General features: G+C 36.0%; 1 protein-coding gene across 3 annotated transcripts in view; it reads left to right on the top strand.

Moving 5' to 3' along the window:
• The window catches only part of strn3 (striatin, calmodulin binding protein 3), a 192,420-nt gene that overhangs the window by 46,805 nt on the left and 129,593 nt on the right, over positions 1-16,022 (top strand). For all 3 annotated transcript variants that reach the window (XM_072267231.1, XM_072267225.1, XM_072267237.1), the window contains exons 2-3: positions 1,624-1,727; positions 12,024-12,097. In XM_072267231.1, the coding sequence (XP_072123332.1) occupies positions 1,624-1,727; positions 12,024-12,097 (178 nt within the window). The remainder of the gene's footprint in view (positions 1-1,623; positions 1,728-12,023; positions 12,098-16,022) is intronic.

Raw genomic sequence — 16,022 nt, 5'->3', positions numbered from 1 at the left:
AATGGTATATACTTTAAGGTTTTTGTATCTTCTGCACAGTGGAAGGGGGGGGAAGAGAACATGTGGGGTGGGTGGGGTCTTTGCTTATGTTGGCTACTTAATTGATGCAGCAAGAAGTATACTGTAGACTGCATCCATGGAGGGGAGGTTGATTTCTGTGATGATGCTGAGCTGTGTCTAAACTCCACAGTGTCTTGTCATGTGCAGAGCAGTTGCCATATCAAGCTGTCAAACATCCTGATAGGATTATTTCTATGGTGCATTGATTAAAAATTTGCAAGGGTCAACTGGGACATGCCGCATTTCTTTTGTCTTCTGAGGGAAGCAGAAGCATTGGTGAGCTTACTTGGCCATGGCATCAGTGTGGTTTGACCTGATGTTCACCTCTTGCAACATGAAGGTCTGAACCCTCTCATCTAGTCCAGGCCTCTATATTACTAATCTCATGAAATACTTTTTCTGCTACCACTGATGTCTCAACTCATTTACTTCCATTTATGAACAAAACTATAGTTTGGATTGATCTGTTCTTTCCTAGAATTAGCTTTCTTGATTTCTATGACATTTTTGATATAGCCACCAGCAAAAATTTTATAGAATTTAGAGTGTTATGGAAAAATTATGGGCAAACTCCCTTGACTGAAAATCTAAGGGGTCTCCTTCTTAAAGAGCACTTTACTTTTCTAAACAAACTACAGTCAAAAGTGGGAGAAAGAACTGGATCTTGTACTCTCTCCAGGGGTAATGCTGAATAGTTCCTACACAGGGAATTGCATCTGCAACACTTGCAACATAACAATGAACAGACCTAAGTGAAATAAATTGCATTATGGTTGGTTGGGACTTTGGAGTGTTCAAAATCACAACCCCAGCCCCTGTTACACCAGTAAAATATTTTGATAGCTGCTTAATCCACAGCTTCTGTATTAACCAGTTGTTAAATCGTCCAGGAATCTTGTGATTTCCGACATTGAGGAACCACTATTGGCTATGCAAATAACAACAAACTCTTAGATATAAAGCACTTTGATCATTCTCACCCCTTCACATTGATTGACATCAGTGGAGAAGAACTTGGGCACAGAATTTCCTTGGGAACTTTTTTTAAAAAATGATTGCTTAATCTTAAAACTGAGACAGTAATTATTTTATGACTTTAAATGAAACTTGTTCAAGATTCTAGTTTCTCCAACAGTTTGTGAAGTATATTTAGAAAATTAGAGCAGTCTTGGTGGGGGGAAGAATAATGATAAATTATCTCATAAATGATGCTAGGTGAGTGAAAGATATAGATTCTTTGTTGAAGAAAAGCAGAACAAGACTTATTCATTGCTTATTGATGCTTACTGCAATAGTGATGGTGTAGAACATAGTTAAAAACCTACTCAGAGTGAGGCACTCCTGACAGAAGTATTTGCTTTACATTTGCCAAGCCCTTCACAATTGACAAAACTTAGCTACAGGGAAATAGCTGTTTTTTTTTGTTCCATAGAAAGATTTAAAATGAAAGTCAATATTCTTCTCTACACTTGTATTCCCAATTATTGAGATTTTAGAATTCTTTGTAAATACACCATGATGTTGATTTAGCTCTTTAATTATTTAATGTATTTTATCTTACAGGCTCGGATAGCATTTTTACAAGGAGAAAGGAAAGGTCAGGAAAACTTGAAGAAGGATCTAGTAAGAAGAATAAAAATGTTAGAATATGCTTTAAAGCAAGAAAGGTAATTGTTTAAAAGTACTATTTATACTGAATATTTTCAACTGGTGGCCGTAACATTGAAATAATGAATGTAATTTAAATAAAATCCAGTCAAAATGTATTAGTTTTCAGCAAACTTGTATTAAGGTTTCTCCTCATTTGAATATTTGTATTTGCATGGATATTCACTGTTAATTATTTTAAAAATTTATTGATTGGTTCTGAGTTTTTATTTCAGTACTTCTTACAAACTGCTTTATTGTCATTTTTTATGAAGCATTTGATATACAGATTGATTACGAGGGATATTTTGACCTAACATTTGAGACTGTGGTATGTGGGAACCCTTTGCTTGTGTGGGCATTTATGCTTTTGACTTTGTGGTAAGACTTTGTTCAACTTTCATGTGCTTCTGAGTTAATTTGGTGACAATTTTCCATTTGGATTCATGTGAAAATTAGCTAGTTAGACCTAATGAGAGAAAATTTTAGCAGCTCAGCAACTTCAATAAATATTGGAAGGAGGCAGGGAGTCGACATTTTTTACTTGTTTCTAAAGATTAAGTGCCCCATTTTGGCAGATACAATTGGGTCTTTTAAGAGACTCTTCGATAGGTACCTGGAGCTTAGAAAAATAGAGGGCTAGGTGGTAGGAAAATTCTAGGCAGCTTCTAGAGTAGATTACATGGTTGGCACAACTTTGTGGGCCGAAGGGGCTATAATGTGTTGTAGATTTTCATTGTCTCATGTTCTAATTTTGAATGCTCAAAAATAAAGTACCATTGTTAGAGAGAAAGAACTGCAATCTATACAAATCAGTGAACAGAGATTCAGCAGTGGAAACAAACAAAACCCAAAATCTTTCACCTTGCTATGTAGGACTGTCCTTGTGGCTGTCATTTTGTGAACTATTTGGTGACCTGATTCTTCCTCCGGGATAACTTAATCTGAGCCGTTGAATGTGGATTTATAGAGTTTCTGCTAATGAGCTGCTAAACCTGAGACCATTCTCAGATAAGGATCTGTTTATTATGCAAAATTACAGGATTGCAGAAGGAACACCCTATGATCTGGTCTTCTGGGTCCAGTGTTTGGCTGACTTGGTTAGACTGGTTTGAACTAGTCTTTGAGTTGGACAGAACGAAAGATGTTACCTAGGCACAAGGCTGATGGGACAGCCATAAAGCAATACTGCTTGTAGCCTTGGGCCACATCCAATGAGAAGCTTACATAGGCCAGTCAGATGACCCTGAGCCAGCGAAATTGAAATTGAGATTGATCCAATAAGGAAAAGAATAAGAATGGAGGATTTTGGGAGAACTGATAGTGACAACTCTGTGGAGACCAACAATTGCAGAAGTGGATGACCTCACTGGGAAACATATCAGGATCATGAAGAACAGATGGCTGCCGTAAACTCCTTCTCTGGGCCTTTTCTCCTCTTTGATTGTTCATGGAGAGTCAGGGAAACCTGGTGGATGTGCACTCAGTATTCAGTTGTGTAAATTCTTGTGCTTGTGAACTGGGTCAATCAAGGTACTAGTCAGTAAATACGGATTCTCTCTGTGCCTCACTGATCATTATTATTGAGGGTTATCACTTATAACACCATTTATTAAATTTCTTAAATATTAAGTATTTTTAAGTTACACAGTGCAATAATGCTGTGCTTATGCCCACATTTAACCACTTAAATTCAAAAACTACTAGAAATGCAATATTTGTGAAATAAAAACAGAAATTACTGGAAATCCTCGGTTGGCCAGGCAGCATCTTGAAGTAAGAACAGTTAATATTTCAGTATGATGACTTTTTGTCAGATTAAACATCAGTCTGAAAGATTAGCCCTGTTGATCTCCACAGATGCTACCTGATGTGTTGTGATTTTTTTTAGAATTTTCTTATTTAGCTCCAACAGGTGATGGCTTTAGTGAGTGATTGTAGTTTCAGATGCATAAAATGGGCGACACATTTGTCAAACAAGACATCTTATCTCCATAGAGGCAACTATTAAAATTATTGCTAATATGCACATGAAAAATCATCCTACTAAGAACTTCCTTTGAGAATTGGCAAGTTTTCTGTTTATTGAACTTGTGTAGAGACAAGAGTGCAAGTACATTAAAATAGATGCAGGGTTATGTTCTCATTAAGGAATGGAAACTTGTTTTTGTCTCATCTGTATCTCTTCATCTGTTAATTTGATGTAAATTTCTTGTTAAATGCTTTAAAAAAAATCAATGTAAGGATGTCCGTGAGAGAGAGAGATATGTTGGCACTAAGTAAATGAAAGAATGAAATTTGTCAAGTGCTAATCTATCACTTTTGAATGAATTCCACCATGAATTAAAGTCAGTGTCACGAAACTAAATGCGATAAGATTATGATCAGAGAAGTAGCACTCGAGTCTCAGCAAAGTGATTTGATTTGAATGGGGATGAAGTTGGGCCAAGGAGGAGGGAAGTACCTACTGCAAGAAATAATCTTCACCTGTCGGGTGGAGTGGGTTTATTTGTGGTGTTTTATGAATAGTCCTTTGATGATAAGAATATTGATGAACAATACTTCTTTTGCGTACCTGAACACTTTCCATTTTAAAGTTATACTTTCGGGAACCACCACCTTTTAGAATGTAAATAGATCTAGATTGTTAGCACCGGTAATTTCTGTAGAAGTTGTAAATTTCTATGTACATTAAATAAAATTGAAACAGATGATAAGCATACTTTCTGGTGTTTGATTGTTCTAAACAGGCTGCCCAGGGCATTGAATTGACTATGATGCTCTGTGATATTGATTTTGTATATACCTGATATTTGAATGTAATCTAAAATGAGGCTATCCCTTAAAATCACAGTCCTTTTTTTAAATTAAAAATGTTTCTAAGTGGTTAAGAAATGAGAGAATATGGGTTTATATGGTATGTTTTATAACTTCAAGTGGATGTAATATGATTGAAGTGTAAAAGACTAGCACAATACAGCTGTAATATGGAAATATGGTACATTTCGTTTCAGCTAGATTTCACAAGAACAGTGAAATACACAATATTGATTGTGGGCTAAATTTTATCCAGCACACATGAGATTACAGATGGAATCTTGAATTAATGTCTCATATGAAAGATACCTTAATAATGCTGTGCTCACTCTGTACTGCACAGAAGTGCCGAAATGGATTAACAGTTCACTTGTCCAAAGCAGATTGGGGCTTTAGTGAGAGTACCAATATTGAGCCGTGTTAATCCTTGTATAGTTCATTCCACGACCTACTGAATCTGGTCGAGACCTAACATCAATTTAAGCAAATTTGTATAAGCTTCTGTAAATTTTTAAGTAAAAATGTCATAAATTAAAAATCAGACTTAGTGCACCTTAATTGGGATTTTGTGTGGTACTGACATTTTCTATATGAATTTATTTTGAAGCTTTTAAAGTATACAGTTCTTGAAGAATGTACTGTATTGAAGCTTTTGAGTTTTGATCAGATAAGTTTGTCTTTGACCCAGATAATTGATCGAACAGAGCTTGAATGTCTGCCTCAGTGTTGTCATTAAGCAGCTCCGTCACGTATCTGTCCTTCTAAATGAGGCTTGGCATGTTTGCATCCTTGTTGTTCCACTGGGGTATCTTAACTTTTTGGGCCTGTCATTGAAGTGGTAGTGAGTACATTCCTTTTTATGTTGGCACAAGATGTTGCATATGACAAAGATGCCTGAACATGTTCAGGGTTTTTGTTACAATACTTGTCTTTTGGGCAGATGTCCGGCGTGTGATAGAATTCTTTTCAGTTGCTTGGATTAATGCAGCTTTATCAGAATTTAAGAAGCTCAGGATCATCCAGGATGAAGCAGCCTGCTTGATCTGCCTCCTGTTAAAAGTTCACACTCATTGTCATCAGTCCACTGTATTTATAATATATATCATCTCTATGTAACATAGCGATTTGTAGGCAGCTTTAATAACAATTTCTGGAAGCATGGCCTCTATCACCTAGAAGGTCTGAGATGCTCTTCTTGAGTGACTTTCACCCTAGATTTGAGAGTTTTTAGGTGGCTAATGAGAGTAGGTTCTTCCTTAGGGACTAGGTGCATAGATTTAGCACCATCTGTAGATTCCCTTCAAGTTGTTTAGGACTTTAACTAGATACAAATTATTATTTGTCATTGGTGGAACAAGATCATGGAATTCCTTATCAAACAGCAATGTGGGAATTGTAGTGGTTCAAGATAGTGGCTCATTACCACAGCCACCTCAAAATAAAATTAAAGATGGCCAGAAGTGCTGAAATGGTCAACAATTCCAGCATTTCTTAAATTATTAAAATTTATTAAAAATTAATAAATTGGCTGTTTAAGTGAAGCATGGCTGAGTTTTACTTCCAACTAACTTCCATTTGGGATACACTTCTATTTAAATTGAACTTGATTTTGCTCTCTTCAATTTCTGTTACCCATGTTCTTGTAAATATTTAAATCTACCATTTAAGGTATTAAAAATGGAACCAAAACTGGTTCAGGGATAGGAAATGAAAGGTAAGACTCAATGGGCTGAATGGCCTAATTCTGCTCTATGGGTTACGGTCTATTGTACTCTGTGGGAAAGCCAAGGATTTTATTCATTAATGAAATGAACTTTTCTGAAATCTGTGCAACTGGTGAGAACTGTGTATTTAGGTTTGATAGTAATGAATTGATATGATTAAGACTTGTGATATTTTGGCAACAATTTAAGGAAAAGCAAATATTTGATTATGGGGTACGAAGCAATTTATATAATATGTATAAAAGTTCTGAAAAACAACTATGCACTGAAATTTCAATATGCACCATTTATTTGCATTTGTCTGTCTCATATCACAAATATATAATCTGTTTAAAGCTATTTATTCTTTAGAACTCAGCAATTGAACTGTTTCTTCAGATAAGAACTTACTAGACCACCTTATAGAAACAGATTGTTTATGGTGCCAACAGGATTCAGGAAAACACACCCAAGTGCCAGCAAGTTCAAGATTTTCATGCATGAATGGTCAGCTGCTTATTTCTTGACCATCCCCCACCCCCAACTGTATTCATAAGGAGAATAGATGCAATTAACTATGGCTGAGTGACAGTATTTCTAGTTAATTATATTGCTGTGACATATTTTTGTTATGAAGCATATTTTACATTATATTTAAAGAAAGGAAACATTCTTTGAAATTGTTGGCAACACGCACACAATTCTGGAGGAACTCAACAGGCCAGGCAGCATCAATGGAAAAGAATAAAAGTGTACAGTCAATGTTTTGGTCCGAAATCCTTCAGCAGATGAAATTGTTGGGTTTGTTTTCAGTTTTATCAATTGGCTAACATATTTTGACTATATCCAATATTCAATAGTAATACAGCACTGTGTTAGCAACATTACCCCTCCCATTTTGTATTTGGACCAGGCAATGGATTAAAATATTTGCAGTTATTGAACTTGCTACACAGGGCAATTAGATTTATCAGCACAGTATTAGAACATTTTTCCAATACCTTAACAAAATGGAGTAATATAAAAACAATGTTCTGAAAATGCTCAGTATGTCAGGCAGCATCTATGGATAGAGAAATAGTTAACATGAAGGGTCCCAGACTTGAATCATTAATTGTTTCTCTTTCCACAGGTGCTGCCTGACACAGTGAGTGTAGCAGCATTTCCCACTTGTATTCTAGACCTACAGCATCTGAAGATTTATTTACTTTTTATGTATGTGGAATGATATGCTTGAAAAGGAAAGTCATATTCTCTTGTGGATATTTATTAATTCCAGTATTTTAATAAAATTCCTTAAAAATTACTGAAAACCAGGGAACTGTTGATTCCACTGTTTCAGAAGGAAGGAGGGAGACATAATGACATGCTTGACAAATGTCAGTCATAGATCAGTGGGAATAAAACTGGTATGTATACTTGAGGCACTTAAAAGAATAAGAGGATTGACGAAGTTAGCATGCATTTATACCTGGCTAACATGCTAGAGATTTATTTTGGAGAACGTGAGTTGCAAGAGGTCTGCACTAGATGGCTTTGAGGATTGAGTGGATCTGGTGTATTTAGTTTTTGAATTTTTGTAAGATTTATAAGGTCCCACGCAGGATGTTCGTCAAGAAGATTGGAACACTTGTGATTGAGGGTTATGCTGAATGGATCAAGAATTAATCGATGACAACAAGCAAAGGGTGGTAACAAATGGGACTGCCTTAGGCCAACAGGGTGGGATTTGGTGCTTGGGGCTGGGAACAAGCTACTTACAATTTACATCAATAATTTGGCGGAAGGGGCAAATGTTATTTTTTCAAGTGTTCTGTTGATATAAAACATGATGAAATTTTGAGTTCCAAGGATGACGTACAGGGGCTTTAAGGAGATAAAGCCAAGTTGAGCAAGTACTTGAGAATATTGCAGGAGGAAATGAGGAAATACAGAAGGTCAGTTACTTCAGTGTACAAAATGGAGAAGTATAGTAGTTTTAGTGGTGAGAGATTGGGTAAAGAGATGTAGGTTCACTTGTGTGTCAATCACTAAATGCAAAACAGCAAACAATTAGCAAGGCACATTGTATCTTCGCTTTTATTATAAGAATATCTGAATGCAGTTTTAAGGATGCAGTGACATTGTTTGGAGCCTCGGTGAAATTGTGTGCAGTGTATTGTGCCTGGCGTTGATCTCCCCTAAGAAAGGATGAACCTGCCAAAGAGGATATGCAGAAAAGATCCAACAGACTGGTTCAATGGATAATGGGTTTGTTATAGGAAGAGAATTTGAGAGACTGTGCCTTCATTCTCTATAAAATGTGAAGAGATCTCGTTTTGATATGCAAAGTACATGGACTTGGCACATGAGATGGGAAGATGCTTTTCTGACTAAAGATGTCCAGTTATTTGAGAATCAGTTTCCAAAAATCTCCAGACTCGAGAGTTCGAAAGTTTCACCGCCCTCAGAAAGGTCATAAGTGACCTTCCCCCCCCTTATTTTGAGACTGATTTTCAAAATAAGGGGAAGGTAATTTAAGACTTTCTCTTAAGGATGGCAGATCTTTAGAAACCTCTAGTCCAGATATCTTTGGCGATTAAGTCGTTCAATCAAACCAGAGGTCATTAGCTTTTTTGACCATAAGGGAATCAAGGGATATGAGGCAGTGCAAGTAAATTATTCCGAAATAGAAAATCAGCCCATGAGTGTGATGAATGACAAGCAATTTTAAGGGCCAAATAGCCCATTTCTTATGCCCTCCTGCTTCTTATGCTCTTGTGTTATCTTATTATTGACATTAGGAAATATAATAGAATCTTTACTCCAATGTGCAATGGAGAAATTACTGAAAATTGAAAAGGTAATGGTGGATAAATTGCTGTCAGTGCGGGCTGCAATCTCTGTAGTGACATTCTGCACTGTGAGAGGACCTCATTAAATAGTCTTGCAGGAAAATAAGCTCCATTTACAGCAATACTTTTTTTAAAAAAAAGATTATCACTTAATCTGCATTCCTGTTTAGCTGACTGCCAAAACATTGTTTCTGATATTCAAAAACACTCAAAGCTTATTAAAGATCAATTCTGACTGTTAAAACTTAAAACAACCTGTGTCACAATGTAAGTAAGCGTGTAGAGAAAAATGAGAAATAACTGACATCCAACTATAATCAATTGCAACAATTAATACTAATGACCCCAGTAGTGGGAAAATCATCAAGAAATTGGCAGCACACCCATGCATGAATGAAAATTCTGAACTTGCTTGCACTTGATCAGGGAATTTTTGTAAATTGTATATGTAACTGCTGATTATTTCCCTGCTAATTTCAATCGATTAGTAATAATTTCAAAATGAGTTTGTGCCTAATTAATTTGATTGAACTATTTAAGTAACATAATAGATGAGATGATACCAGGTATTATTTCAAAAATTATGTGAGAAGATATTACAGTAGAATCCTAACATGGTATCAGCAAATATGTAGTTTATATGGTACATCAGAATGAGGAATTTGAATATAATTTCTAAATTGCAGGTGATGCTAAATTTAATGGTTGTGTGATGTGGCTCAGTTAATAACGAGGAGGAATACATCAAAATAAACTACATACATGTTAAACAGGTGTAATTAACAAATTAATTTCAGTAGTTAATTGCAGGTTGGTATTTATTGATGAGAATAATAAGGAAGCTGCACACAGGAATAGATTAGAAGAATAAAGGGATTTAGGTGTTCAGATACACAAATGATTGAAAGAAACAGTCTAATTAGTTTTTTAAAAAAAGCAAAGAATTGGATTCATTCCTAGACACACCAAATTAGAAACAGATATGTGGAATATGTAGAACGTTGGACGATGACACTTGTTGCTGTGTACAATTCTGGCCTACAGTTTATAAATTTAGGATGAAGGCACAGCAAAAATGCAACTAAGATTAGTAAGAGTATTATTAGAACTGAGAAGATTGACTGAAAAGGATGAATAAACTGAGCTTCCCAGTTCAAAGCTAGATGTCATCATTCATAGATTGGGAATTTGAGTGACAATGTAACCAAAGAGCCATAAGAATGAATGTGCTGTCAGAAGGTATAGTTATGGCAAATATAAGGGTTTACTGATGAAGGAAGTTTGGAGGCTATTGTTTTAACTTAAATTTTGGCATGACCCTTTTGGGATAAATGGACTTCTTGTGGGTAGTACAATCTGTAAAATCATGAAGCTGTGAATTCTGTCTCTATAATGCATTAATTACATGATTAGATGTTGATGTGTCTCTACAACTAATTTGTCATTTACTTAATAGCTGTTTGTGGGATCTTATTTGTAGGTTTGGTGCCATGGCAATTAAACTACAGTGGTAATGCCACTTCAAAAACACTTGATTGTGGGGAAAAAAAAACACTTGAGAAGTCCTAAGGTTATGAAAGATGCTATATAAATGGACTCATTTCTTTAAATGGTCAAAACCCAGTATTTTATTGTTTTAGGTTCAAACAGAGATGCAAGTTTGTAATTGATAGAACAAAAATCTTTACCAGTTATACTTGCTCTAACCTATTTGAATTTCTGTTTGAACCAGATTAGAGCAAGTATAACATGTTCAGAATTTTCTCTGTATCAGTTACAGATCTGCTTTTATAGTGAAACTTCATGAAAACTTTATTTAAAAAATCTTTTGTTGAGAACATTTGCAAAGTAAACTTATTTTATTAAATCCCTGTTGTGGTAATACCTTCTAACCTGCACTCTGGAGGTCTGATTTGGTGAATTTGGCACATCTGTTGTTCTGTTATTAATGACTGTGCAGAGCAGACTCATAATTCACCTGCCCTCACATTTCCAGGTAACCTGCTCTTTCACCTGCCCATCTATACCTCTTCTTGCACATTAGTCACTAATTAACCTAAATGTCAGCAAGTCTTTGGGATTTATAAGGAAATCCAGAAGAAACACACACAGTCATCAGGAAAATGTTCAACACCCAAGGCACGATTGAGTTTGGGTCTCTGGAGCTGTGAGATAGCAATGCTAGTAGCAGTTCAACCTTTCTGCCATTTGAGGTAAAATAAAAAAACTGAGCATGAAAAATCAATTTATTAATCTTAACCTCATGGATTACTTGACATGAATTTTTGGATTTTCAGAATATAAGAGCTCTATTTGTTGAGGACTGTGATTTTTGTGCCTAAAAGATATATTTCCTAATATACTGTAATCTATTTTCCACCTTAAACTGAATATTTACTGCCTGTGAAAACAACTTTATTTTATACATTTGAAACAGAAATACTGCAGCCAGTTTGTATACAGTGAAGTCCTACAAGTGAGTTCAGACTGTCATCAACCCATTTGTGGATGAATGATCAGTGTTGGCCAACGCAAGAGGAAAGCCTGCTCTCAGATGTGAACGTATTTTTAAAAAAACTACTTTCTCAATACAGAGAAATACAAAGTCTTGGTAATAGCCAACAATTGATACCTGTTTTGCACATTTCTCACACTGAACATTGCAATGGATTTTGAGGTTAAAAATTAATTTTATTGCATTTTACTTTCAATAACTCAGCTATTCAATAGATTTTTTCCGTTTAATATTTCATGTTGAAGGCAGTGGTCAACAATCAAGCTTGATACATCATTAGAGTGGGAACAATGACTGCAACACAAAGAACAGGAAAAAACCTGCAACACTAGAAGTGGGAACAATGATTGACTCCTCCCATTCTTATCTAGGGCATCACTATTGCACTCACTAAATAAGATTTTTTAGAACATTGACATATGCTAACAATTTTATTTCTTTCTAAAGGGCAAAATATCATAAATTAAAATACGGCACAGAATTGAATCAAGGTGACTTAAGGATGCCAACATTTGAATCAGGTAATAAAAGCAGATTAAATACTATTACAAAGCATGTCTTTTTTTTAAAGAAACATTTTAACTTTATGGTAGTTTCAGATTTGTTTTCAACAGTTTATTTGTAGTTGTTTGTAAGATATTTCTTATGCATTTATGTCAATGTATACAACATTACTTAGGGCTATCATAAAATTATTTTAGAATGCTTTGTTTAGGATGCAACAAGAAATGAGTTATTTTTGCCAGGTTTAAATTTACAATGACATGAGGCCAAGTTTTGACTGAGGAATGTGTTTCAATAATGGGTGGAATGTGGAATTAAACAACAAGATTGCGAGGAAGTTTATGTTGATTTGTGTTGTGCTGTTAATTAGCTTTATTATAATGACATCTCACATGCACTTCATGGGATTTACATGATATTGCTGTGCCCGTGAGTTAATTGGACATCATATTGCAGAAGACTATCAGCTTAAGTGCACTTGTAACAAGATGATTGACAGTGACTTAATTATCCTTACTGTTTCTTTAGGAAGTAGGTGTGGTATCCAAGTATTCAAGAGACATAAAATGATAAATTTATTTTTTCATATTTTTCATTATTTCCCTTTTTTGTCTTTTTCCGTCTTTCTTAAGATACGCTGCTTTTGTCTCCATTTTGGCACTGACCACCCACTTAATTCTTAAATCTCTTTGGTTAAAGAGAAGCTTCACTGATCTTGTCCACCATTGCCTAGTTAGCATTATTAAAATTTTCATGAATTAAAATATGACCCAGAACTTTGAAACTAAATCTGGAATTGTATTGATAACAATTAGAGCACATCTGAGATATGCTTTTGGAAAAGAATTACCCACAGACCATTCGCGCAGTTAGAACAATAAACTGTACAGCACAGGAACAAGCCTTTCAGCCCACTGTGTTGTGCCGAACTAAATTAATTAAGGAGCAAATGCTCAACTAAATTAATCCCTTCTAGCTACATAATATCTATATCTTTCCACTTCCTGCACTTCCTTGTACCAATCTTCTTGAATGCTTCCACTATCAGACATGTCAGCACATTCCAGGCAGCTGTCACTCTGTGTAAACAAAGAAAAAAAAATTGCCCTGCATATCTTTGAATTTAGCCCCTTTCACTTTCAGTGCATGCCTGCTGGTATTAGATAATTCAACCTTGGAAAAGATGATAGTTACTGTTTGCTCTATCTGTGCCTCTCATCATATAAACATCAATAAGATCTGTCCTCTGCCTGTGCCACTCAAGAGAAAACAATCCAAGTTTGTCCAGCCTCTTCTTGCAGAGCATACTCTCTAATCCAGGCAGCATTCTTGAAAACTTCTTCTATACCCTTTCCAAAGCTTCAACCACCTTCCTGTAATGGAGTGATCAGAATTGAATGCAACCTAACTGGATGTGACCTAACTGGAGCTTTATAAAGCTGCAAAATCCTGATTCTTGAACTCTCTTCTCAACTAATAAAAGCAAGCAGCACACACACCATATACCAGTGTGGAGCATCACTTGTCACAGGCCTCCAGCCAGAATATTTCATTAACCACTATCCACTATCTTTTTTGGGCAAGCCGATTTTGAATCCAGACAGACAATTCACTAATGCATCTTAATCTTGTGCATGAGCCTACCCTGATAGAATGTGTCAAGTTCCTTAGTAAAATCCATGCAGTCAGTGTCCACAGTTCTGCCTTTATCAACCACCTTTGTTACCTCTTTGAAAAACTGAATCAAATTAGTAAGACATGACTGAGCCTTGCATGCAGCAAGTCATGCTGACTGTCCCTAATTAGGCCATGGTTTCTAAAATGCTCATAAATCCTACCCCTAAGATTCTTTTCCAATGTCTTCCAGATCACTGATGTGAGACTTGCCAATCTATAGTTTCTAGGATTTCCTTCCTTGAATAATGGAACAACGTTGGCTTCTTGCCTATGGCTAGATAGGACACAAAGGTATTTGCCAGGGCCCCAGCAATCTCATCTATTGCCACTCTCAATATCCCATCAGGCCCTGAGAACTTATCCACCGTAATGTCCAACACTACCTCCTTTATCCCGAAATGCTGGAGTATGTTAGCATGCTCCACATTTATCTTCCTGTCGTCCATGTCCTTTACTTGGGCAAATCGTGATGCCTGTATCCTGCTGCTCCAAGCCTTTTATCCTTGAGTGATCCTACCTGCTTGCAGTTATCCTCTTGTATAGAATGCCGGGGGATTTCTTTAATCTTGCCAAGGACTTTTTATAACTTCTGGCTCTCCTAATTTCCATCTTGAGGTTTTTTCCCAGCTTCTTTATATTCCTTAAGAGCTTTGTTTGATTTTAGTTTCCTAAACTTAGATATGGTTCCTTTTTCTTGTCTTAATTCGCCAACACTCTCAACAACCAAGATGTAGAACCATTTCACAACTGGTTAATCTTGCGCCCTTCAAATTAAGTGCACATAGAATATTTGGATAATAGTAGCTAATGTGTATTAAAACAAATAATTCTGTAGTGAATTTCTACCTAGTCCTTTCTAGGATTCAAACCCAAAGATGCATTTTCAAGATAAGTTGTGTGAACTTAAGTTGGTTTGCTCTGGAAATCATGATCTCCAAAGCTTAGTTAACCTGTTCTGTGGTGATGGTGCTACCAAACTACTCTTGGTGATAGACAATGGAAAGAAAGAAAAGTATGTTCAGGTTATTATTGCTATATTAAGTTACTCTCTGTCCTCATTACCGCCAGTGAATCTTGTGTGTTGTTCAGCTTCAAATTTGAGATTCTCAAGGGCCAGAAATGAATGTAGTCACTATTACTCAAGAGAAGGTGCTTGGGCAGTTGAAGGGTTTGAAGGTAGATAAATCACCTGAACCAGATGGATTGCACCCCAGGGGTAGTCTGAAAGAGTAGCTAAGGAGATGTTGGAAGCATTAGTAGTAATCTTTTAAGAATCACTAGATTCTGGAATAGTTCCAGAGTACTGGAAAATTGCAAATGTCACTTTACTCTTTAAAAAGGGATGCCGGCAAAAGATGGAAATTATAGGCCAGTTGGCCTGCCTTTAGTGGTCGGCAAGATATTAATCTGTTGTGACTGACTTTAAACTGAGCCATACTGAGTCTGTATTCACACAGCAAGCCTACATGAGAGAGTCCAAGACGATCTCTCTCAAAATTCAAAGTACATTTATTATCAAAGTTCATGATACAGTGTTTTACACTAATACAACACAAAACTAACCAACAATTAACCATACTTTCAGTTGCTATAATCACCTACTTTAACATTTTGAGCATAATCAGATAAATTTTCAGAATTACATATTTACAATAGTGGCACATCCAAACTAGTAGAACACCTTGTATATTCTATACTAGTGTCTGTTCCAAAAGTACAAACTCTTGACACCCACAATATACCCCTCTTGTTATAGTGGTGAGGAATGGCTCAGTGAATATACAATTAACCAGAAGGTTGAAGTGACAAAACAGATTTGTCCTGAATTGTGATATTAAGTAGCAGGGATACACGTTACTAATGATATGCTAATAGAATATGCTAATAGAAAGAACATTAATCTGTTGTCTTTCCCTACGTAATTTCAGTGGTACACAATCAAAATGTCTCACACCTTGGTTTCACTAGCCACAAAGCATCAATTGGAAGTTAAATTGTGTAAATTTTATTTCCTGCAGATTGGCAGAAAGCAAAAAGTTGAGAGGGAAAGGGGAGGCTTTTCTGATTGGCTGCCAGTGACTAGTAGTGTTCTGCAGAGGTTAGTATTGGTTCCGCTACTTTTCACGTTGGATGACGGAATTGATAGCTTTGCGCCAAATTTCTGAATGATACAAAGATAGCTGGAAGGCCAGTTATTGTTGAGAAAACAGCAAGTCTGTAGAAGTACTTGCACAGATTAGGAGAGTGGACAAAGGAATGGCAAAT

This window comes from Mobula birostris, chromosome 1, assembly GCF_030028105.1.
Source record: "Mobula birostris isolate sMobBir1 chromosome 1, sMobBir1.hap1, whole genome shotgun sequence".
NCBI lineage: Eukaryota > Metazoa > Chordata > Chondrichthyes > Myliobatiformes > Myliobatidae > Mobula > Mobula birostris.
The sequence above is the reverse complement of the archived record's forward strand: the minus strand, read 5'-3'. Positions and strand labels throughout refer to the sequence as shown.